General features: G+C 34.1%; 1 protein-coding gene and 1 non-coding gene across 2 annotated transcripts; both read right to left on the reverse strand.

The window, feature by feature from the left end:
• Window positions 1-3,289: 3,289 nt before the first annotated feature.
• TRNAK-UUU lies at window positions 3,290-3,362 on the reverse strand. The gene has a single exon. It is a non-coding gene; the product is annotated as a tRNA-Lys (tRNA).
• Window positions 3,363-3,722: 360 nt separating this feature from the next.
• LOC110942226 (exocyst complex component SEC8) lies at window positions 3,723-17,671 on the reverse strand. The gene is made up of 26 exons (XM_022183976.1): window positions 17,515-17,671; window positions 17,310-17,413; window positions 15,684-16,070; window positions 15,455-15,559; window positions 14,555-14,664; window positions 14,263-14,424; window positions 13,604-13,712; window positions 13,407-13,513; window positions 12,509-12,801; window positions 11,831-11,982; window positions 11,645-11,760; window positions 11,495-11,559; window positions 9,692-9,819; window positions 9,546-9,595; window positions 9,346-9,446; window positions 8,457-8,569; window positions 7,815-7,922; window positions 7,521-7,718; window positions 6,542-6,627; window positions 6,266-6,458; window positions 6,104-6,181; window positions 5,121-5,222; window positions 4,958-5,032; window positions 4,754-4,849; window positions 4,158-4,207; window positions 3,723-4,065 (listed from the first exon to the last, which is right to left on the reverse strand). The coding sequence occupies exons 2-26, from the start codon at window positions 17,349-17,351 to the stop codon at window positions 3,978-3,980; spliced, it is 3,114 nt and encodes a 1,037-aa protein (XP_022039668.1). The 5' UTR covers window positions 17,352-17,413; window positions 17,515-17,671; the 3' UTR covers window positions 3,723-3,977.
• Between the last annotated feature and the right edge of the window lie 8,742 nt (window positions 17,672-26,413).

Raw genomic sequence — 26,413 nt, forward strand, 5'->3', positions numbered from 1 at the left:
GGCCATTCGGTCGGATGACCATTCGAACGGATGGTCATTCGGTAGTCCGTGGTTGTTTGTGAACTGTTAAAGTTTTCGATGTTTCAACCAAAGTGTCCTACAACAGTAAACAGTAAACAATAATTGTTATCATGGGCAGATCATCTGGACGGATGGTCATCCTATCGGATGGCCATTCGGACGGATGGTCGGTGTTTGAAATTTCATAAAATTTTTCTAAGTAAAAGTTTTGAGTTAACGGAGACGGCGTGACGATGTGTCAAACAACGGAAACATACCAAATCTAGTTCATTCGGTCGGATGGGTACCACCCCTTCGGACAGACGAGCTGTTCTTGGTGAAATTTCATGTTTGACCCGTTAATCGGTCTATCTCTCCGGTGGAATTCCGTTTTCAAGCTGGATCTCGATTAAGAAACGAGTCAAGAGTCTGTTTGAGTCCCGATTCCATCCATATTTGCGTAAAACAGAGGAGAAGTTTAGAAATAAGTTGTAAAACATGCAAGTTTATCAGATTTGAGCCGAAAACATGTGAAAATCCTCTAGATCTGGTATAAAAATTTGAAAAATCCTCTAGATCTTAGACCAACTCCAACTTATTAGTGCTTCACAACAGTTTGCCTAAGCAAAACGAGTGAAATCCACCTTCGGAAGGTCTAAAATCGGTGTTTTTGAGAAAAAGTTAAAATGTGTGTGATTTTGATGAAGAAGATGGAGTAGAAGTGATTAAAGATGAAGATTGAAGAAGATTTAGGTGAAAAAGCTTACAAAATAGCCTTGGATTACGTCTGGAAGCTTGAGAGCGAAAGGGCAGAGTGAAAGGTGAAAATGAAAGTGCAAGTCTACTATTTATAGGTGACAGTGACAGGCTCATTCGACTGGTTACGTTCGGATGGGTTAAGGCGGTGGCGAGTGGCACGTGTCGGATGGCTACGTTCGGTCGAATGGCCATCTGGTCGGATGGTCATCCGGGCGGATGGTCATCCGAGCGGATGCCCATTCGGACGGCCAGTTCACATTTTTTAGTTTCCAACTTTGGTTCGTTTTGCGAGCGAGGTTAAGTGTTGTGTTGCGTATTATTGTGAGTAATCATTACATTTTGGCGTTCAAAAAGCATAAATAATAAGAGTAATTTCGTGTTTCGAATTCCTGTTAAATCTAGTTTCTCGTTCATCAAGTATCAAAGCATAGCAAGTGTCAAGAATCTAGGATAAATACATCGTTCACAAAAAGCACCACAAGGGTCAAGAATCTGTTTAAACACATCGTTCACATATAAGAAGCATCACATATAGTAATAGTTTGCACATAGTTTAACACAATCATGGTTCAAACAACCTTATTTTCATTATGATCGGTAGTCTCGAGAGTACAAGCATAACTGGATAGGAAGTACGATAAGACTTGCTAAGTTAATAAGAGCATCGAAACGCAGGGCGTTACAGTCTCCCCTGCTTAAGGAGATTTCATCCCCGAAATCTAAGAGGAAGACTGAACAAAGAGCTGTGGATACTTGGATTTCATTTCACTCTCGAGTTCCCAAGTGAATTCCACGCTTTCCTTCCCATCGAACCTTAACTATGGAAATTTTGTTGCGCCTTAGCCGCTTGGTACCTCGGTCCATGATTTCGACTGGTTTCTCTAAAAAATGAAGAGTCTCGTTTATTTGCAAGTCTTCGATGGGAACCTGAAGTTCCTCATCTGCTAAACACTTCCTGAAATTAGAGACATGGAACGATGTAATTGTTTAGTATAAATAGGGGTTATATATTTAGGGTTTATGTGACTTCAATTTTAATCAAAAAGTTTGTTCATATTAAATTTATTCTTTGATTAAGTTGAAGAAGAGGTGCCTTCCAACAATTAGTATCATTACTCAACAGGTCTCACTCAAACTCACAAACTATATGACAATTTAATTTAAAGGTTCCAATTATAATAGAGAGGCAGGTCTCAAACTTAACTTCTAAAATAGTTGCGATTGTAAGTTTGAACCCAACTTTGGATGATGTTATTTTTATCGGCTCCTGTGATGATTTGGTACGTGGCATTGTCACATCACTTGACTTACACATTGCAACGATTAACTTGGGTCTTTTCTATTACTTTCTGCGGATTGCTGCTATTTGCAACAACGAAAACATGCTTCTATTTGTTTTTGGAAAACTAGAAGCCAGTTCCATGACTCAATATTCATTAGGCCTGTAAATGAACCGAACGAACATGAACAGAAGCATGTTCGTGTTCGTTCGTTTAACTTTAAACGGACACGAACATATAATCGAACACATTTTTGTGTTCATATTCGTTTATTAAGAAAATGTACACATTCATTTTCGTTTATGTTCATTCATTTAAAACCTAAACGAACAGTTCACGAGCGTAAACAAACATAAGCAAACAAACTTAAACGAACATAATTTAACAAACAATAAACAACACCTTGAAAAAAAAACATAAATGAACACACATGAACATAATTGACTAAACATAAACGAACATAAGTAATTTTCTATATAAATTAGTGATAAATTATGATAAATTCCATCGAAACCTCATTTTTATTACTAGAAAGCCAATTAACAATTAGTTATATTTATATAAATAGTTAAAAAATTCCTTTTTTGTTTCATATTTATATAAATTTAATTACTTATGTAATAAAATTGAAATCAACATAAACAAATGTAAATGAACGAATATAAACGGACGTTCACGAATATAAATGAACAAACAAACAGTGTGTTCATGTCCGTTCGTTTAATTAAATTAACAAAAAATTGTGTTCATATCCGTTCATTTATTAAATAAACAAAGATAAACGAAATTCCTGCCAAACAAGTTCACAAACAGTTCATGAACGTTCGGTTCATTTACATTACCTAAATAATTCATGAAATTTGTATCCATTTTTGACTCAGAACACCAATTGGGACTACCCAGGTGCTTTACTTTTCTATTCTTGATTTTGAATTCTTAATAATTTTGAAGTTGAATTTTTAGTCCATTGAGGATATGTCAAATTCTACCATATTTTGAATTAGATATCACATGGTTTGAAAGATATCGTCACATGGTTTGAAAGATTAATGTACTGTTTTTTGTGCAGTGTTTGAAAAACCACGTTTTTATGTTTGTTTTGTAGCTCACATATCACTCTTTCAAGACTTTTTAATGTTGGTTTTTGTTGATAACAATAATTGTTTGTAATTAATCATGTATTTTTTGTAATTAACCAATGCACGTTTAAGACATTTTTTTTGCTGTTTGGCAAAAAATAAAAAAAAAATCGCCATCCGTGGGACTCGAACCCACGACCACGTGGTTAAAAGCCACGCGCTCTACCAACTGAGCTAGAACGGCTACTTGAATGCATTAGCAAATATCCGATATAAAATAAGTTCTCCTAAAGCTTTCACTTTGATTTTTTAAGCAATGATAAATTTGATTTAACCATATAACCGTATTTGGTTCATAAATTTGTTGAGCAAGTTGGAATGTGATGCTGATGACGAAATTAGAGGTAGCGACGATGGTGAGGATGCAGCGGCTAGTGGTGATGGTGAGAGGGTGATTTCATTTTTAGTGAAAAACTTCACTCATTGAAAGGAATATCGATTCTTTGCGCGACTTAACTCTCTTTGCATCTCGATTGAATATTCAAAAACAAAACCCAAAATACTTTGGGCTCCATGCAAATGTGCATATATAAAAACATCAGAATTGAGAATTCAATACCTTTTAAATAAAAATTCATCCCGATAATAGCGGACATTATAAAACTTGTGTCGATCAATTTACACGAAAATACATGCTACTTACGATGATTTCTTGACAGCCGGACCAAAAGAGGCCTTATACCAAAAGTACACAAAAGAATACAAAATTGATACCTTCAGAAAAAATATATAAAAAACAAAACAGACAAACGACAACAACCTCTGAACATCTAAACAAACAAATACGCCATCGCAGCACTTAAATTGGTAATATATCTGCCATTCTAGCTTTCGCATCGTCTGGAACTTCGCGTCCAGGAACTTGGACCTTTAGAAGGTTGTAATACCTAAAACAGGTCAAACAAAAGTCAACCATGATAAACCGATAGTTGTAATGAAATGAAATTGAGATACGAGTAAAGGAACATGCTAGACATACTCTATGGGATTGAATAAACGGTCATGCTCGGTGATAAAGGCAAGCAAGGCCTGCAAATCAAAATATTAAAATATGCGTGTAATTAATCTAATGGGGCAATTATATATACCTCAACAAACTTGCAAAATATCAAATATACTCATGAACAATTATAAATATCATGTATACCCAATTCATCAAAAACAATTTCACAAATGACAATTTTACCCTTATTTTTTAAAAACTTTGAAATCTCATATATGACAACTTCAAATATTATATTTACTCATTTCTAGCTTAATTTATTTAGCTTAAATATTATATATGCAGAATACTAATGTTTATGGGAAAAAAATGGGTAAAAACAGATTTAAGCTTAAAATGTGTTATATAAAAATATGAAGTTAAAAGATGAGCATATATGAAAACTTGGAGTTAAAAAAATAAGGGTAAAATGATTATTTACTAGATTGTTTTTAATAAATTGGGTATATTTGATATTTTTAGTTTTGGTTGGGTATATATGAAAATTTTCAAGTTTGTAAGGGTATATATGAAATTAATCCATATAAAGAAAATAGATTAGTTGAGAAAATGTGTGTGTGCATAGATATTACCTCAACTGGCATGTTTAGCAGCTCGTAGTAAGTTCGAACATGATCGAATCTCGTTTGCACAGATTCACTATCGATCGAGGGTATCGCGGACAGTGCCTGTTACATCATTAATTATTTGAATTCTTAGATGCAGTTTTGAATCTTTTGATAATGTTAACACAATATCGTATACTAACTAATGAAATTCGGAAAGTAATGATAAACCTGTTCTAACGCAATTGTGTTCCTACTAATCTGCTGAACACCAAAAAGGTTGATGTGTTTCATCTCTGCCAAAGCCTGAAGAATATATGAAAAGTTTGTATATTACAACCAGGAAAAAAAAAAGAAATATAATTATCAAATACTGTGGCACGATATTAGAAACCTTGATGGATGCATGTGAGGCAACAGCACATATTCCGCCAAATATATAGTTCCGTTTGGTTGGAGCAATGAAAGGAGCAATCACTTCGTCTCTACGAGTTATCTATGGCAGTAAAGTATATAACATATAAGTAATATATTATTATTATTAATTATTATTATCATTATTAATAATAATATAACAAAAGAGGGTGTCTTAGGGATAGCACGTAAGACACAACCTCTATGTTTTTTTTTTGCCATATTTACAACGCCATCCATGGTTTTTTTTTCTTTTTGTGTATTCAACCTCTCAAATTTTCGCATTGCCACTTACACCCTCTCAGCTCTCTAAAAACTTTGTAAAATGTCCTTATGACCCCCCTCGAGTTTTACGTGTTTATTTTTATGTACGTGCGTCAAATATAAAACGTTTTCGTGCTTATTTTTACGTACGTTTTGTTGGTCTACGTTTTGTTCGGGAAACGAGTTGGGTCAAATATAATACCTTTTCACTACGCGGTATAAAGTCAAGTTACTTTACGTTTCGACTCCGCCGCAATGCATGGTACCATTCTCTAACGTAAAAGAACACTATTCTCTTACGTGCTTATTTTCAAGTACATTTCATTACAAATCCAAGTTGGTTTACGTTTCGACGTAAATTTTCTCGGTAATGAGTCAGATCAAATATAATACATTTTTTGGCTTATTTTCATGTGCGTTTTCAGTTGGTCTACGTTTTGACGTAAATTGTGTTCGAAACCGAGTTGGGTCAAATATTTGACGGTATAAGTTCGAGTTACTTTAAGTTTCGACGCCGCCACAACGCGCGGCAAGTCAAAATACTAGTTTAAAAATAAAATTATAACAAACAAAAAACAAACTAGTTAACAAATTATAACAAACAAAAAACAAACATATCATAGATAAAATCACACTTGTACCCGGTAAAAATAAAATTATAATAATGAAAGACAAATACTAGAAACAAGAAAAGCTCACCTGGGTGATTAATGATATGATATAATCATCAGGTTCCTCAGCATCTTGGTCCTCCAAGTATTCCCGTGTTGCCATTACCTGTTAAAAGCAACGTTGAAAGGTTAAAAGATAATTCATCATTTAATGGTATTTATATTTTTATTTATTTTAAGTGTGACAAACCTGCAAATTGAAAACTGTTTCCAATTGCATTTCTACGCGTAAAACCTTTAGGCAATCGATTGCCAGCTTTCTATAATCCTCAGCAAATGCTGCTAGATCCTTAGGAGGTAAACTGCTATTTCGTTTATGGTGGACAGGTGTAGGCTTCAAATCAATTTCTGTTTCAGATGCTTTTCCAGCAACATTCCCGAACCTGTATGGACCACAATCAATCTCACAAGTATCTTCAAATGTGTGTACTTTTTTAAAGATAAGTTTCGTTTAATAAGAACTTGCCTTTCTATAGAGTCAGCAATGTACTCCAATGAATCACTAAGCGATGCCAACAATACGAGCTTGTTATTATCACGAATTAAAGACTCCTGCAAAAACAGATCCTTGTAAGTTAAAGCTAGGAACATTATTGTCAATTAGAGTTCTAGACTAGAAGGGTTAAAGCTAGGAACATTATTGTCAAGTAGGGGTGTTTGTTAATAAACTGTTTAAGCTACCCGTACCAAACCAAGTCGACGGATGCAAACGAGCCAAGTTGCTCACAAGCTACTCGGGATAGGCTCGGAAAAAAAGCTCGAAACGAGCCGAGCTTGAGCCTAAAATACAGCTCGTTTATTTATCGAGCTCGAGCCTGGCATGTGAAGCTCGTCAGGCTCGTCGAGCCTTAGTGTAATACTAGTTTTATTAATATTTAGTAACATTTACACTTTACTAATATTTCGTGTAAACGAGCTGAGCTTATTTAAACTTATTTACGAGCTGAGCCCGAACCTAAAAATATGCTTGTTTAGTAAACGAGCCCGAGCTTCACTTATCGAGCTCACGAGCCTAAACGAGTCTATTATTTATATTATTTTTATATAAAATATTAATTAATAGATAATAAACGAGCCAAGCTCGAGCTTGAAAACTACCAACAAGCCAAGCTCGAGCTTTGAAAACAAAGCTCGAACCGAGCCGAGCTTGAGCTCTCATAAGTTAATCGAGCTCCTGCTCGGCTCGGCTCGTTTGCACCCCTATCGACCGCCGACCGGTTTGAGATTTTTAAGGTTAAGGTTTGGCAGTTTAACAATCCAGGAGATGGTCTGATACTTAGGACCGGCACCGAACTGGCCGTTTAATCTTTTTTATGTATTCAAATTTCATTTTTGGAATATGCATGAAAATGATAAAGATGGTTCATGAATATAATACAGTATCTAATAGCCTTTCCCTTCTTTATAGAACAGTGTGAACCATTCAAAGAAAAATAAAAAAGAACCTGTTTTATCGGCCTAAGTTTCATCAGTAATTCACTTATTTGCAGCTCAACACCGTCATTTTCTGCATCAGCGATATGGTTATCTGCATTTGCATGGGCAAGTGAGGTTGGCAAAAAAGTACTTGCGGGATCACGCCTCATCAGATTCTCAACATCATGTCTTCCAATAAGCATATAACTTTGCTTCTCAAGAACTGCCTGATATATAACCAAAAAAAATACACGAAATTATCTCATAACTCATACATGTAACATAGGCAAATGAAGAGCCAAAGAAAAAAGAATAAGCCATGCCTCAGTGTACGACGCGCGGCACCTTTCATATGTCCGTTCGAGGAATGTTTGCACGTACTTCACAAGGTCGCCAGAAAACTTTGGCATTGCTTGGGCCCACCCAAGAACCTACAATAAGATTATGCAAATTAAAACAAAATTGAAAATCAATGATATGACAATAAATAAGGAGAATAAAGAGTAAAATGCCATTTTCGTCCATGAGGTTTGGCCAGTTTTGCGACTTTCGTCCAAAGGTTTGATTTTTCGCATCTGGATCCAAAAGGTTTGAAATCTTGCCATTTTCATCCGACTTGTTAACTCCATCCATTTTTCTCCGTTAAATCAGGGATATTTCCGTCTTTTTTGTTAACTTAAAGGGCAATTCGGTCTTTTTCACTTTATGTACAAGCATTTAACATAATGTACAAGTATTCAAAAGACAGAATTGCCCAATTTAACAAAAAAGACGAAAATACCCGTGACTTTAACGGAGAAAAATGTAAGGAGTTAACGAGCTAGATGAAAATGGCAAGATTTCAAATCTTTTGGATCCACATGCGGAAAAAAAACCTTTGGACGAAAGTCGCAAAACTGAACAAGCCTCAGGGACGAAAATGGCATTTTACTCGAGAATAAACTTCTAAAGAAAAAGAAGCATGCCTCTTTGGCCAGAAAATCTATGGTCAGAAGTCCTTGTAAGATAGGCCGTCCCTTAGAAACTGACGGTGTGTAAGCAGCAGTAGGATTTGCTCGTGGGCGAAATGCAGCTGGACCTTAAAAAAGCGACAATTTCTAGTGTCAACATTTAATTTACTGTATACTATTTGACCATACAGGCTATTTTACAACCAAATACCAGGAAGATATTCTAATCTAAACCCCAAAACAGAAGAAATAAGTACAGAATAATATAATATCCATGTCCATGATGAACAAAATGTTGAACATCGACCAGGGGTGTGCACGGTTCGGTTATTGAAAACCGTTAGGTTTCAGTTTTTTCGGTTTTAGCAACGGTTCGGTTTTTCGGTTTTTTCCGTTCTTAGAACAAAATTACCTAAGATTCAAAAATAAAAAGTATAATCCAAGATTTAAGAATCTTTTTCTGATGTTTACATTTAAGTTATTATGTTTAACCTTTTTAATTAATATTGTTTACATAAACCTAACTTTCTTATCTATTTTTATGTTTCTCCAAAGCTTTTATTTAAACATCATTTTTTAATAATACGTTGAAAATCATTTAAATTTTATGTTGTATTATGTTATTTCTTGTAGGCAATGGATAAATCATTTCAAAAATAAATAAACATGCTAATGTTTTTATTATAATACTCAACATTCAAGAATAAAACTAACAATTTCTAAATCAATATATAACAAACTTTAAAAAATGATAATTTAGGTTATTCGGTTCAGTTCGGATTTTTGTGTGGTTCGGTATTTATCGGTTTCGATTCGGTTTTTCCGGTTTTCTGCTCACCCCTACATCAAACCATTTGTTCATGCCATCCGGACAGCTTAGAGAAACGAATTATATACGACGTACTTGATATTGCTTGTTGAACGCCTTTCCGGTAATCAACAAACATAGTTGGCAGGAAATGATCTTTTACAAAGTTCTCAAGAAAAGCCAGCAATCCATCATTTCTGCCGCATGCGAATAACGGTGCATAAAAACATGAAAGTAAACATAAATCGTGCATGATAGTATGATACACTGAAACACGGAATCAGCAACAAACTTACCCTAGTTGAGAATATTTTTCAGGCAGCATTGTAGCGATTTTATCTGTGAACTGCAGGTGCAAATAGGACAAAAAAGGTCAAAAATACAGTATGCTTGCACACCTAACAGGAATTAGAACGGATGTAAGTGGGTCAAGTGGTCAAACCTGCAGAACAGGTCGGTATACAGATGCTGCTAGGTATATTCCCTGCTCTGGTAGGATGGAAGCTGAACCGTAACCTTCTTGGACATTTTGACCTTTCCTATTTCGTCCTTGGCGCATCAAATCCGCACCTGACATTAGTTAAATTAACCAAACCAGAGTTAACTTCCAGGGAAACTCGGCAAAATTGCACACACACACACATATATATATATATAGAGAGAGAGAGAGAGAGTTTAAAATACAAAAGTCTCTTAACGTGCGACGGTACGCGACCAACAAAATAACGTGCGTAATTATGATATAACATGCGTAATTAGGGTGAAAACAAACCTATGCGTGATTTATATTTTGACCATGCGTGATTTCTTCTTCATGCGTAATTAGGGTTTGAAATTTATAACGTGCGTAATTTACAAAAGAACAAGCGTAATTAAGGCGCATAGCGTCACACGTTAAGCAGCTATTGTACGTTAACCTTCCCCTATACACACACACACACACACTTCAAAACTTGAAAACCGAGAAAACTAGTACCAACCAATCAACTTTTTTTATTTTTATTTTTCATTTCCTTTAATTATAAGGTTAGTATCATAGAACTTAAAATAAAAATTAAAAAATATATGTAGATTGACGTGCTACATATATGTAGCTTGCGAAGGTACACATATGAAGTATGTATATGTAGTTCACGAGCAACATATATATGTAGCTCGTCGATCTACATATACTTTTTTATTTTCTTTTTAATTTCCATGAATAATGGTAACATATAAAAAGAATGATAGAAAAAATCTTGTTTATAAATGATTTTCTTAAATTTTTCTAGTATCTTTTATGTTTTCTAATGATCCCTTTCCTATATATATAGGGGAAGGTTAACGTACAATAGCTCCTTAACGTGCGAAGCGTACGCGTGTAAATTACGCATGTTCATTGTAAAATTACGCATGTTATAATTTACAAACCCTAGTTACGCATGAACACAAAAATCACGCATGGTTAAAGAAACAAAATCACGCATGGTCAGAAACCCTAATTACGCATGTTGCAACATACTAACATGATCACGCACGTTATACTACTGCTCGCGTACGCTTCGCACGTTAAGGACTTTTGTACTTTAAACACTATATATATAGAGTGAGTTTCAATGGGGAACACTAAAAAAGTGGGGAATCGGGAAAAAGTGCATTTAACATTTAAATATATCATAAAATTCAATTTAAAATGCTAAAAATTATTCTTTCACCATTTTTTTGGAGCTTTTGCATATAAAAATGTGGAGGTAATTTTTTTTTACCTTTTTTAAGGATTTTTAAATTTTTTTTAGTTTTGAATTTTTTTTATTATGCAGCTTCTACATGTATTTATATGCAAAAAAATTGAAAAAATTAATTTTAAACATGTTAAATTGAATTTTTATGATATATTTAACATGTTAAATGCACTTTTCCTCGGTTCCCCACTTTCTTAGTGTTCCCCATTGAACCCAACCCTATATATATATATATAGAGGGGAAGGTTATTGTACAATAGCCCCTTAACGTGCGAAGGTACGAAATGAACATTCGAAATTACGCATTTGCAGTTTTAAAATACGCATGTTACAAAAATCAAATCCCACATGCCATCAAACATCAAAATTACTCATGGGTTAAACTCATATTATGCATGGGTTGGTTAACTCAAATTATTATGTATGTTATAAAACATATTTATGCACGTTATTCGCTCACTTGGTACCTTCGCACGCTAAAACCCATTTGTATTTAAAACTTTCACTATATATATATCACATACCCTGGCTGGAAACTGCAGCATCAGTAAAGCGGAAGGCAAATGTAAGGCCATCTTCTGACTTATCCCTGAAACCAAAATTTACAATACTCTTTATTCAATCTTTTCTCAGTATATTAAGAAAAAAATATATATTAAACTATAGTTGTTTGCCTCTTTTCTTTTGAAGGAGTCTTGCTTGCAAGTCTAGCTGTTTGAACAGCTGCATCAGCAGACGCAGCTTCAGGGGTTGCTCTCAGAATCTCACAGATGAGTTGTTGGCATTCACTCTGGGATATTTACAGCGCAGCATAAGGGGCTAAACATTAATATTCAAAAATGGTAAACAAAATTAACTACCTGTAAAACCGTCATGGAAAAGCCGATAGTGTAGCCACCTGTCGCCTGAGATGCTTCAGAATCAAGGTTCCCAGATATCTCACGCACCGTAGCCTTTGGTGCTTGTTGAGAAGATTTTGATTCAAGCAGCTCCCCAACAACAATGTGGTTATCTGAAAAATATAACGCTCACATAATATTATTGAAAGGAAAAAATTTGTCCCTGAGGTTTGGCCAGTTTTGCGACTTTCGTCCAAAGGTTTGTTTTTCCGCATATGGATCCAAAAGGTTGGAAATCTTGCCATTTTCATCAGGCTCATTAACTCCATCTATTTTTCTCCATTAAGTCAGAGGAATTTCCGTCTTTTTTGCTAACTTAAAAGAGCAATTCGGCCTTTTTCACTTTATGTAAAAAAACCGAATACCCCTGAAAAAGACCGAATTGCCCTTTAAGTTAACAAAAAAAGACGGAAATACCCTGACGTAACAGAGAAAAATGGATGGAGTTAATGAGCCAGATGAAAATGGCAAGATTTCAAACCTTTTGGAATCAGATGCGGAAAAACAAACCTTTCAACGGAAGTCGCAAAACTGGCCAAACCTCAGAGACGAAAATGGCATTTTACTCCAAATAAAAACTTATAGTGAGTGCACACAGACACACACAGAGCAATGAGCATCAAGGTTACTTATACGAACCAAATATTCGAACGACGGTATCTAGAATCAGATCAAGAAGTTCCTTTGCTGCACATTGTGCTGCACCCATAGGAGCCATGACAGGTGTCACAGGGCTGACTGCCATTAGCGATCCAACTAACGATGTCCCGTTTTTATGTTGTTCTTTATGTAAGTGTCCTTTTACATACTCAAGACCTATTGTAGCAGTTCGAGCAGCATGGCCCACACCAGGCCTAGAAGAATTTACGTATTCGGCCTGAGATTTAATCTTCGATGTAATGATTTCATGAATCGTTGGTCTCAATCTTTGGCTGTAGATGAAATGTGTAACATATTTCAATATCGGTGTAATATTTTTAACACCAAAAAGATTTGAAAAAAGAAGAGAAAAATGCCCGGATAGTCCCTGTGTTTTGCCCAAATTTCACCTTTAGTCCCCAACTTTCTAAAATTACATCCATGTTCCCTATTGTTTGACTAGTTTACTCGTATAGGCCCTAAAGTGGATGGAGATTAGTTTTATCAGTTAAGTGGGTGTGAAATAATGAAATTACCCTTACTAAAAAATTGGTAATTAAAATATTAAAAGAATTAAAAAAAAAGTAGTGGGGTCCATTAAACGAAATTACCCACCTATTTGTCTAAGATTAAATAATTAATGGAGCCTACAACCTTTTTTCGTTTCTTTTAATGTTTTTATTATCACTTTTATTAGTAAGGGCAAATTTGTCATTTCACACCCACTTATAAAACTAACCTCCATCTACTTCAGGGACTATCCGAGTAACAATTAGTCAAACCATAGGGAGCATGAATGTAATTTTAGAAAGTTGGGGACTAAAGATAAAATTTGGGCAAACCACAGGGACTATCCAGGCATTTTTCTAAAAAAAGAATACGTAGATGAAACGTATACCAGATTATAGCACCAGCAGCTGCAACTTTGTCAAGCATGCAAAGGCACTCAACCATCGTTTGCAAATACTTCACATGAAGCGGAGATTCACTTTTTCTCATTGTTTCCTACAGTTAATCAGTAACCCATAATTATATTATTAGAGAAGATAAACCCTTTTTCAAAATGTATACGGTGAGGTCATGCACAGTACATACAACAAATTCATCAGGGGTGGATTCCGAAAGCCATGCTGGAAGACGAGGAACATTCTTAGCATTGTCAGCACCGTCAATGTCATCATCGTCATGGCCATCATATGAGGAACTGAAATACATTGAAACAAAAACAAAAGATTAGTGGTTGAAAAAGGATCCACCATAAAATATCATAATAAAAAGTTTCGAGTAAAATGCCATTTTCGTCACTGAGGTTTGGCCAGTTTTGCGACTTTCGTCCAAAGGTTTGTTTTTCCGCATGTGGATCCAAAAGGTTTGAAATCTTGCCATTTTCATCCGGCTCGTTAACTACATCTATTTTTCTTCGTTAAGTCAGGGGTATTTCCGTCTTTTTTGTTAACTTAAAGGGCAATTAGGTCGTTTTCAGGGGTATTCGGTCTTTTTACATAAAATAAAAAAGACCAGATTGCCCTTTAATTTAGCAACAAGACAAAATTACCCCTAATTTAACAAAGAAAAATGGAAGGAGTTAACGAGCCGGATGAAAATGGCAAGATTTTAAACCTTTGGATCCAGATACGGAAAAACAAACCTTTGCACGAACGTCGCAAAATTGGCCAATCCTCAAGGACGAAAATGGCATTTTACTTAAAAAATATTGTATAAAATTTCCAGTAAGAACGGAGATTTCATCGTACCCTCCATCAACAGAACTTGCGAATCCAGATGCACCGACATGACTGTCGCCTTTTTGCAATCTGGTTCTCCGTGAGAGAGACTGGGAATTGTTCATTGAAAATGCAGCAACGGTTGTGGTTGGAATAGCATCATCCTTTTCATTCATGCTAGGGGTAGCTGAGCTGCACTAAAAAAAATATCAGTTCTGAAAAAGATCATTATATTCTTTTTTATGTATACTTGCGGGAAAATCCTTACATCCATGAAGCAAGTAATAATTGCTACAAGTGATAAGCAGAAAAGAAAATTTACCTATATTCACCAGTATTATAAAGATGGGCATGCAAAGCTTCCAACACTTTGTAAAAGAGAACTCCTCGCAGTTTTGCCAGCTCAGATCGGACATCTTGAAGGGCGCCAACCTGGCCAAACCAACTAGGATGTAAATACTCTTAATTTAAACTTAAACATGTCTCAAAAGGGAACTAGGTATTAGGTACTTAAAGGACGTCTCATACTCTCGTTAACCATTTTAGAACCAAGTATAGCCTAATCTCATTGTCATGTGCACTAAAGTTATGATGTGTAACTCACCAAATAGATCAAAAGGATAATTTCTTTAATATCTTTATAGTATAGACTTGATTTACAGCATGTAAGTATATCAGCCGTGCTAGGTTTCCAACTTGAACTACAGCAGGACATCATATTTGGGATCTCTCCACAAAGAAGGGTAACCTAGACACTATGTAGTTAATGCGGTAAAATATAAGATATCGGTTAAGGACCAATATTTGAGATATAGGTTATTGCGGTAGGATGATGCAGAGTTTATATATATATAGCAATTTAACAGTAACAATTCAGCATACTCTCCTACCATTAACAAATTAACCTTTTGCAACTTGCAAAACACTAACAATTGTAGCAAGTAGGAACTCATTAAGACTTTAAACACTAACAATTGACAATTAAGACTTAAAACACTAATAGCAGCAATAAGAAGAAAGACGAATGGTAGAACTAAGAAGAAAGGTACTGATATCGGGAGAATCGGTGATATATCGGTCAAATATTGGTCAAAATTGCCGATAATATCGGTACCGATATTCTGACCAACATTGAACACCGATATCTTACATGGAGACCGATATATCACCGACATTAACTGCATAGCCTAGACACTATCTGATTTTTTTTAAGTTGACTCACCGACTGAAGTCCCTCTCTTTCAAGCATTCTAGCTGATTGAACATGTACTTGAACTGCTGCATATAGCTGATTTTCATCAATAAGCTTGTTTATACGAGTTGGAACCTGAAACATATGAATAGTTGACTTTCTCTTTAATATCTTGTCCAGCATTACTCATGGTCGTATCTTTCTTAAAGCAAATGAAATTCAGAATTAAACAATACATAATAGTTGGAAGGTGAACAACCTGAGCTATGTTCTCAATTTGATCTAACAACGAGATTATGTGCCTCAATGTCATGGACCGATACCAAAGCTGATGCAACTGCTTGTTACGAGCGCTAATCACTTTTTTCGCATTACCCAAATCAACTTTAAGTTTTCCTACACTTTGAGTAGACTCACTAAACAATCGCAATATCTGTGAATAATTCTGAATTGCTCTGTTGAATCCACTATGATAAGTTTGAACAACTTCATCCACGACTTCCTCGACAATATCGCTCTGGTCTTTCAATGCTTGGATTTCACCATCGCGGTCTTTCGAAGTTAAGATATGGACAACGTGAGGTAATGAATCGAACCGTGCTACAGTCCAACTCTCGTCTACGTTCTCAAGATCCTCTCTTAAATACTGCAATGAAAACAAACCATACAATTAATATAAAATCAAACAGGAGTTACAGCACCACAATCCATCTCTTGTCTCTTATAACCAACTCTTGCTATAAACACATACAATTAGCCCTTATCAATACTTATTATAAGTGAAATTAGTTAACAACTTATCACACATCATATGATCCCAAATGTGTTTGTCACATACTTAAATCAACAGGTTTGCAATGCATTTCTATAATTCTGAAAACCTAAAATCCTTTGAACTACCAGACACAAGAGATTATCAGTATTATTATAAGTGAAATTAGTTAAAACACATCATATGATCCAAAATGTGTTAGTATCATACTAGAATCGACAGATTTGCAATGTAGTTCCTATAATCCTACAAACCTAAAATCCTTTGAACTACCGGACACGTGAGATTATCAAATATTATTATAAGTTGAATGAGTCAACACACAGCATATGATTCAAAAAGTGTTAGCATCGTACTAAATCGACAGATTTTAATGAAATTCCTATAATCCTAAAACCCTTTGAACTACCGGACACAAGAGATTATCAATATTATTATAAGTGGAATTAGTTAACACGCATCATATGGTCCCAAATGAGTCGGTATCATACTCAAATCGACTGATTCAAAATGAAATTCCTATAATTCTAAAAACCTAAAATCCTTTAAGCTACCTGACACATGAGATTATCAAATATTATTACAAGTGAACCTAGTTAACACAGGTGAACTTAGTTAACACACATCATATGATCCCAAATGTGTTAGTATCATACTTAAATCAGCAAATTTACAATGAAATTCCTAAAATTCTTTTGAAATACCAGACAAATGAGGTTATCGATATAATTATAAGTAAAACTAGTTAATGAAATTCCTAAAATCCTTTAAAATACCAGACAAATTAGGTTATCATCAATATAATTATAAGTAAAACTAGTTAACACAAATCATGTGATCCAAATGTGTTAGTCAGTCTCATACTTAAATTAACAAATTGGCAATGAAATTCCTGAAATCCTTTAAATTACAGGACACACGAGATTATCAAATTAAATATTTAAGTAAAACTAGTTAACACACATCATATGATCCCAAATGTGTTAGTATCACACTCAAATCAATCGATTCACAATGAAACTCCTACAATTCTAAAAACCTAAATCTCGTTAAACTACCGGAATAACAATAACAGATAATAATTTATACAATGCTTAAATAGAACTCACTCACCTCTTTATCTTTCGGAACAGGTAATCCATCAAAGAGCCCCATAGCTCAAACAACTAGACACACAAATCGAAATCAAAACAGGTCACGGCAACAATTCAAAATTTCTGCAAGTAAACAACAGATCAATTATACACGAATTGCAATCGCGTTTGAGGGAAAAAAACCGTTGACGAACGGAGAAGAAGATGTATTGACGATTGTTTACCGGAAAATTGTTCGGAGGTAGCTGTGATCGGAAGATCTGAACGGAGAAGATAGAGGCACTGGCCTGATGATTTGGAACTAGATGTGTTTAAGTTTAACCATGGTTGAGTTTTTGAATAGATGAGATGAGTCGTATGACCCACCGGACGGACATCAGGACGTTGTAACTTTCTACCGTAAGCGCGTCTATTGTTAGGGGTAATATGGTCATTCTATATTGTATGATGCATATAGTATGATAGAAAAGGAACATTTTTGAGTTTTGAGTAAGATCGTAATCGAATTGAATGAATACGAATAAGGCTGTGTTCATGTTCGTTCGTTAAGAAAATTAATATGTTTGCGAACTGTTTACGAACACATACCGAACACAAGTTTATGTTTGTTTTCGTTCGTTAAGGAAATTTATTTATTCGCGAATAGTTCATGAACACTGGCATCAAACACAAACGAACGTAGAAGAACATTTAACTTGAAAATAAAAACATTGTTAACCTTAAATATTGGACATAAGTAGTTAGATACAAGACAAATCAAAACACAAAAAGTCTACTGCAACCACCAAACGATGAATCAAAATTATTATTTATTATTTATTATTTTTTATATAATTAAACGAACATGAACGAACGTAGCTAAACATATTACCAAACGTTCACGAACACAGTCGAACGAACGGGACCTTTGTTCGTATTCGTTTGTTAAGCTAATCGAACAAACATAAACAAACTTTCTGCCGAACGGTTTGCGAACGATTCGCTGAACGTTTGGTTCGTTTACAGCTCTAGTTTTGAGGGAAAACTCACTCTTCATTGAATATGAATAGTGATTTTTTTTAAAGTTTCTTCTAATATGTACTAAAGGAAAAATCATGAGAAGGGTAGGAAATAACTATAACGCGTCATGTGTGTAAGGGGATAGGTAAAGACGTCTATAGAGAAAAAGAACGAAACTACACATGCGACTCGCATGTAAAGGATCCAGCATATGCAACTTTCCCCGTCTAAAATGTATCAAAGGAAAAATCATGAGAACGACAGAAATTAATTATAAAGCGTCATGTGTGTTAGGGGAAAGGTAAAGACGTCTAAATAGAAAGAAAGAAAAATGAAAATGCCCAGGATCCAGCATATGCAACTTTCCCCGTCTGGTAAAATATCATGGCCAAAACTAAAAACATCATGTTTTGATATCTCAATCAACCTGACGGGTTAAAAGACTGACCCATTTACTTTTGGTAAAATTTTAAGTAGTAATCTATCTTAAATTTAAATGGATGGAATATTTTATATGGAGTTGGGTTTAGTAGTTTAAGCTCAACAGTTTTGTAAAGAAAATCAGGTGAAACGAGTCATAATGTATATGGCAACCCTCAAATATGCAAAAGTATTCGGGTTCAAGATTGATTCGACATGTCAACCCGTAAACATGACCCCATTCAACACTCTTGCCGACAACCCCCGCTCTTTGATGTCTCTTTGTTGACGTGATCTCCTCATCGACGTCTCCTCCGGTTACACCATGTTTTGTGACGATAAATCGATAATGTTATCTCCGGTGACACAAACACAACAACGCACATGAAAAACCACTTGTATCCACCAGATCACACATGTTGTAACCCTAAATCAAATCACAATTTGTTAGGTCCCTATTTTATTTTGTATTGTAATAGTATTGAAAATATGTACAAGCATGGTTTTACACGAAGTCAAAGAAGCCAACTCAAGGTCTAGAGTCTCAAAATAAAGTCAACAAAATCTTTACAAGCACAGCTTCTATGCTTTCTAAAGATCAAGACTGGACAAGTAGATGTTATGTCAACACAATTAGTGAAGAATACACTGACATATTTCATATTGTGCACTCACCACTAACTATAGTACACTTGCATTAGAAGCATGTGAGCTACACATGGTAAAGTTTCAAACCTCGATGCATAATCGTCCATCCCATACTCTTTTGGCTAGTGAGTGAGTGAGCGAGCTAAGAATATCGTAGTAATCTACCGTTCTTTGTAATCTCGAGACTTTGACTAATCTCATAAACTCAACATTAATATTATATATATTAAATAACATCTTCTTAGCTACAAAGAAGTTTTAATATTTTTGTTTTTTACCACAATTTTTTTTTGTGGGTTTTTAGTTTTGACAATAATCTCACTTTTAGTTTCTATATCTTTTTAATTTAAAATGAAAACTTAATATTTAATACTTTTGATATTTCTGTTTTTGACCATAACATTTTGTGGGTTTTTTATTTTGATAATTGTCTCTCTTTTAGTTTCTATGTTTTTTCAATTTAAAAGATTAAAACTTAATATATATATAACTATAACTAGGTTATTGTCCCGTGTAATACACGGGGTTAATCATAATTATAATGTGAAATAAAAAAATATGTTCATAATATGATCTAAGTATATATAATATAGAGTAATATGCAGACCAAATACGAATAAATATTAAAGTTTGTATAGCCATTCGTAATAATATGATCTGTTATTTGTTTTATGATTTGTCATAGGAACTTAAAATTTTGTACCACTACTAATATTTATTGTGACATTTTCTTGTTCAAAGGTAACGTGTCTGATTTTATTTGATAATAGATTATTCTGACGGGTTAATGTTGGCATAATATTATATTTTCTACCATCCAAATATAGTTTCCTCACTTTCGCTATCATTAACATTAATATAAGGTATGCTCGTATTCAAAGCTATAAACCAATATGAATTGTACGAAATAATTACTTTTATCACAATTAGTAATGAAACCAATAAAAATTCTTGATGATGTAATATGTCTCATACCATTTGAAAGGTCTAAAATGGACTTCTAGACAGATTAAAGTAATGTAAATGAATAGAAAAAAAATTGAATCAATAAAACCAATTAACTGTAGTTGAGAAAATACTATATATAGTGTAATACTTTACATGTACAATTGAACCAATGAAACATATATATACGTGAAAAAAAATAAAAATAAAGACATTAGACACCATACGACAACTAAGTAAATCTAAATTTTAAAAAAAAAAAAGTTATGACATTCCGAATGTGAAGATACCTTTCACAGACCTCTACATCTTAGTTACAATAGGAAAAAATATGTATGTTAAGAGCTTACCTTGTTTTAAAACACATATCTAACTTATATAAAAATACATGATGTTTTCTATGTGACATAGATAATATGCATATTACTTATTTGACATGATAAACTTATCTAAAAAAAACATGATGTGTTCTTCTATTTTGATAGCGAAAACGTTTTGAATCACGTGACAAGGCCCAATAAAAAATGGCCTGGTTTTTAACAACTGGAATTGAAATAATGGGTACAAGGCAATATCTTAATCAACGTCCACGGATCACAACTAACAGAAATTTGAAAAGATTAAATAACGTGCTTAAAATATATAATAATTATGAATCCATTTGTTTAAAATAAATATGTTAATTACAATCAAAATAAAATTCTAATATAATATTTAAATCTTTTTAATTTAAAATTTATCAATAAAGTATTGATGCCCTCATTGAATGACATATGTCCCAAATCAGGTTTCTTTTATTTAAGTTCCTATGACAAATCCTAAAACAAATAACAGATCATATTATTATGAATGGGTATACAAACTTCAATATTTATTTCGTATTTAGTCTGCATATTACTCTATATTATATATACTTAGATCATATTATGAACATATTTTTTTTATTTCATATTATAATTATGATTCACCTCGTGTATTACACGGGACAATAACCTAATGTGCATATAAAAATTTAAATGAGAACTTGATAACCGTATCATCATAGTATATGCCCAAACCCATATAAACAAATAAAATATTTAAAAAAATAAGAAACAGATAAACCATTATCATTATCATCATTAAACAAATAACAGAAAATTTGAAAAGATTAAATAACGTGCTTAAAATATATAATAATTACGAATCCATTTGTTTAAAATAAATATGTTAATTACAATCAAAATAAAATTCAAATATAATATTTAAATCTTTTTAATTTAAAATTTAAAATTTATCAATAAAGTATTAATGCCCTCATTGAATGACATGTGTCCCAAATCAGGTTTCTTTTATTATATAGTATAGACTAGGTTATCACCCGGGAATACTCCCGGGTTGTGAATCTTTATATCTAAAAAATAAATATACATCTATATATATTAATTAATAAAAATATACCATGTAGTTGTGAATCTTTATAACCCGGGAACATCCCGGGCAGAAAAAATTAATTTATAATCTAATTATGTCATTAAATAAATTAAAAGACACGTTTTCAAACGTTATTAAGTGTTTAAATAAATAAGTTAAAATTTGGTGTCAATACTATGCGGTACCAATGTTGAAATTAAAAACATGTTTTCAAACGTTATTTGGCGTAAAATAACACTTTTTTTCCATGGGGCGCCTCCTTCGTTTTCTTTACATGTGCACCCCTATGCTATGCGATACGGTACCGGTTAAGCCAAAGCACTTATGAAGAAATGAGTTGAGCCAAACCACTTTTTTTACCATAATCCCAAAGAAATAAAGGTACTTATGTTTTTACGTTTTTTAACCAAAATCCGATTACCAAACCTGACCCAATGCTACCTAAACCGAGTATTTAACACAATTGTACATGAAGCCACACATGACCTAAGTAAAAAACATAACAAAAACTTTCCACATCAAACTTTCCACAACAAAACTTTTAAACACATTAAAAGAAGATAATTGAGATATATTTCCTTTTTTAACCCGTTAGAGAATACATAACTCTTAACACATTTGTTAAAAGTAAATGTTTATTAAATACCAATGTTTTAAAAACCTGCCGATTATACCGGTATTACCATTTCTAGATGTAAATCCGGTACGAAACACCCCGGTAAATAAGTGAAACGGCATAAGGTTTGTACCGGCGGTAAAATCTGGTATACCGGTTTGAAACGTAATACCAGTACCAGCCAAGGTTATTTTAGTTTGGGTTGTTACCTATTTTTATTACATATATTACTTATCTTACGTAATTTTTATATATTATGATTATTCGTAACTAAAAGTTCTTATTTAATATTGTATGAAACGAAAATAATTATCCTCTAGTTGATGAGGATGGCAACAATAGTGATTTCATCTTTTATGCGATCGTTAACTTGATGTATTCAACATCCAAATGACTTAAACATATCGTACACTTTCATTTAAAAATGCTTGTTGGAAAATTGAATGATTTTCGATTATCTTTTAGATAATTTTTTATTATGGATTTACTTTTGAAACATTTTTTAATCTTTAATATGTAATCATGCATTTTTGGATGATTTTTTGAGTTGATGTTGTAATTTGTGAAATTATAGAGTTAGGTAGTCAACCCGGTTGAACCGCTCGGTACAACTTGATTCAACCGGTTGAAACATTTTTTAGCCTAATCCGATTTGATTTAAAAACTGCTTTTTAAAACATTGTTAAATACGTAACGCATAAGTAAAACACCTCATAATTCTTTCTGATGTAAAACCACACCAATTTTCGTTGATGGTATTCCAAATCTAAGTTACGTAATTTGATTGACAATATTGAATCTTATTCCATAATATAAGTCTATTTTATAGTTGTAGAAGGGTATTTTATATTTACAAACTGCTAAAGGATATTTTAAAGCAATTTTGCTTAGATGGAAGGATGATGATGAGTAAGAAAAGCAATGGACAATTCGCTGGGTTGTGAATGATGTCGATCTTGGTCTTCAAGCCGATGCCCGAAAAGCAAAGACCATGGAAACTTGACCCAAAATAAAAGCCAATGTTTGATGCTCGGTTCTGGAAATTTCACTGACTTGGGTTTCGGTTCGGGTCGGGTTAGTCCGCACAATAAAAACCTATGTTATTAAGTCATCATATAACAATAACTGCAATTAAAAAATCTAAGAAAACACGTTACATTTACATTAAAATTATTCATGCAACACCTCTTTTTCACTATATGTGTACTCTGCACCAGAACCACAACCAAATGGCATCCCACTGTTCTTTACTCAACTCCCACAACCTATTAACCTGCAAAACAAATTCAATATTACAGATAGATAAGAAAGTTTCAGCATTGCCATAAGTTATCCAACTCAACAGAGATAATATACCAGTTGAATCTCCATTCAAAGCAGTTGTCTGTCATGTCGACACCAGGTAACGAACTTCCATTGCTACCCGGCGAATCTATTTTAATTGTTAGCATGAGACTAAAATACGTACATAATAAACTACTTGTAAACAAAAAACTACCTCACAGTAATGGTATATGCTTTAATCACCTTCAACTCTGAGTCTTTATAATCAAATCTAAACCCCTAGTAAAACTTAAAATTCCAATTCAAATTTAAACCAATTAACGCTACAAATGTATCTAAAATCAACCATAATAGCATATTCTACCTGAAGTTTGCCTTTGTTAAGCAACAGTGTGAACCTTGCAACAATACGGCAATGTTTGCATTAATTCAGTCTCTCTTTTCTCGCACAGCTCGGTCAATATACTGAGTGTGAAAACAAAGAAGATCTGAATTAGACATGATAATGTTGCCATTAATGAGTAAAATAACAAAATATATTTCATCAAGCATCCGAACACGAATAGCTTTATCTAAAGATAACACTAAACATAACTATAGATGAAATCTTCATCAGAATCTGCAACATCGTGTCTTTAAGTCTAACAGAAGAAAATCTATGCTTAATAAATAAATGAGGTATAAAATTACCTCCAAATCACACGTAACCACCCACCCTTTTTACCTTTATGAGATTGGTCTTAAACGTGCGCATGATGCATGATGTGATGCTAAAAACATATCAAGTGTGGCGATGCGCTAAGATTCTCTAATGCAATATTGATGCGGAGAAACGCATGATGCGCCCTGTTGCGTGCAAGATATAAGTTCAATTGTGGCGAGCCTTATGAGTTTAGATGCTAATCAAATAAGAAATAGTTAAGCACCATAGGAGGATATAAGGTATGAATGGACTTAGCACAACCACAACTGTGATTAAAAAAAAAATCATAAGTTCATATAATCAGCAAAGAAAAAAAAACACATGAAGTGAACAACCTTAGTTCTCTGGTGATGAAACACAAATAATCAACTAACAATGAGCTATAAATTTATTCACAGTTATAAAGCATGTAACCTACAAAAAATGGAAACACCATAACACACCTGCATATAGAAAACCTCAACAATAACGGCAAAGGGAAAAAGTGTTGTTATTTTTCTAAGTAGCCCTTCTCGAAGGGCGAGCCTTGTCACCACCGGAACCATCCCCAACAACGTACCCAACACCAACCATTGCCTCTGCGACAACCACCATCACCCGAAGCCACCACCTTAGCTACCGTCAACCAACGCCACCACCATAGACACCGTCAACCAATGCCACCACCGCAACCACCGTCAACCACATTGCCACCACCACAGCCATCGCCACCACCATCAAACCATTGCTAATCCGCCACCACCGTAGCCACCATCAACCATCTCCGCCACAACCACACCAACCATCTCTGCCGCCGCAATCACCAACAATCAACGCCACCAAAACCATCATAAGTTGTGGACACAAAACACTACACATATCCACATCTGCGGTCGTCTTTAGTGCGGTTCATATTCTGTGCACACTCCATGGATCACCACGATTAAGTTGTGAACTTGTGAAGGAAACTAATACAAATCGATGTGAGAGTATTATGCAGTAAAGTAAAAGTATATATATGTTTCCAAGAGTATATATATGTTGCCAAACAGCCCTTAAACTCATTTTACTGATCAAATAGTTCACTGACCTACAGAACACTGTCGTGTGCAGTTGAACCGTACACTGAAGTATATTGACCACCATAATGACCTCTAGCAGATGAACGGCTACCTAATAAGGTTCAATGCCTTTAAGCCATAGACAGCTGAGAAGCACCATCAGTTCCAAGCTTCACCGAAACAACAATGAAAAGTTGGGAAGCACAAAAACTTCATAAAAATAACATACAGTAAAAAGACATAAGCTAAATTATACACATGCGTGAATAGAAGATGAAAGTATACCAAAATTTTTAAAAACTTTCTGAAATATATCTGCAGCTCGATCATAATCACCTGCCCGAGCAAGAAGTCTCCCCTGTCAACTTGTAAGTTAAAAAAAACAATATACAGAAACAAACGGATATTATCAAGTAGTTGTTGGGATTATGACTTTATTCATCTATACAAATAAATACAACCCCAAAGATTGACAATTAACAGGGTATTGGTGGGTCCCGCAAGTCTAATGGTAACTGAAAAAACAACTTGAAGTATTGTTGTTAGGGTGAAGGTGTCACACCCTGGCTTTGCGGAAGCGTGGTTAATTTGGTGTGACTTCTTAATACCATAGCTTAATCATAACAAAGCTATATGAATTTAAAAATATGCAAGATCATCCATTAAGTTTAAAACCGAATATACCATAACATCGTTTTAACGGGAAACACCCTAACAACCATAATCTTGTTCAACAGACAATACAAACTCAAACATATCATAAACACAGTTTAAGGACTGTGACTTGTCCAGGAAAGAGTCACATTCCCTAAACCCCGGATGACCTTGGAAACTAGTGCAGCGGGAAAATGCGTCATACCGTGCCAGATCTTTTAATTCCCTGAAATACATGTAAGTTGAAAAATCAACAATAATGTTGAGCGAGTTCATGTGTAAGTGAGTAAATAAACCTTTGTATTTATCAAAAACCCTGGTATGTAGCAAATAAGGAAAAAGAGATCACCAATGGTTTGCAAGGCCATTGATATGTGTGAAGTGCAAGTAGGAAGACTCAA

Source organism: Helianthus annuus, chromosome 7 (assembly GCF_002127325.2).
Source record: "Helianthus annuus cultivar XRQ/B chromosome 7, HanXRQr2.0-SUNRISE, whole genome shotgun sequence".
NCBI lineage: Eukaryota > Viridiplantae > Streptophyta > Magnoliopsida > Asterales > Asteraceae > Helianthus > Helianthus annuus.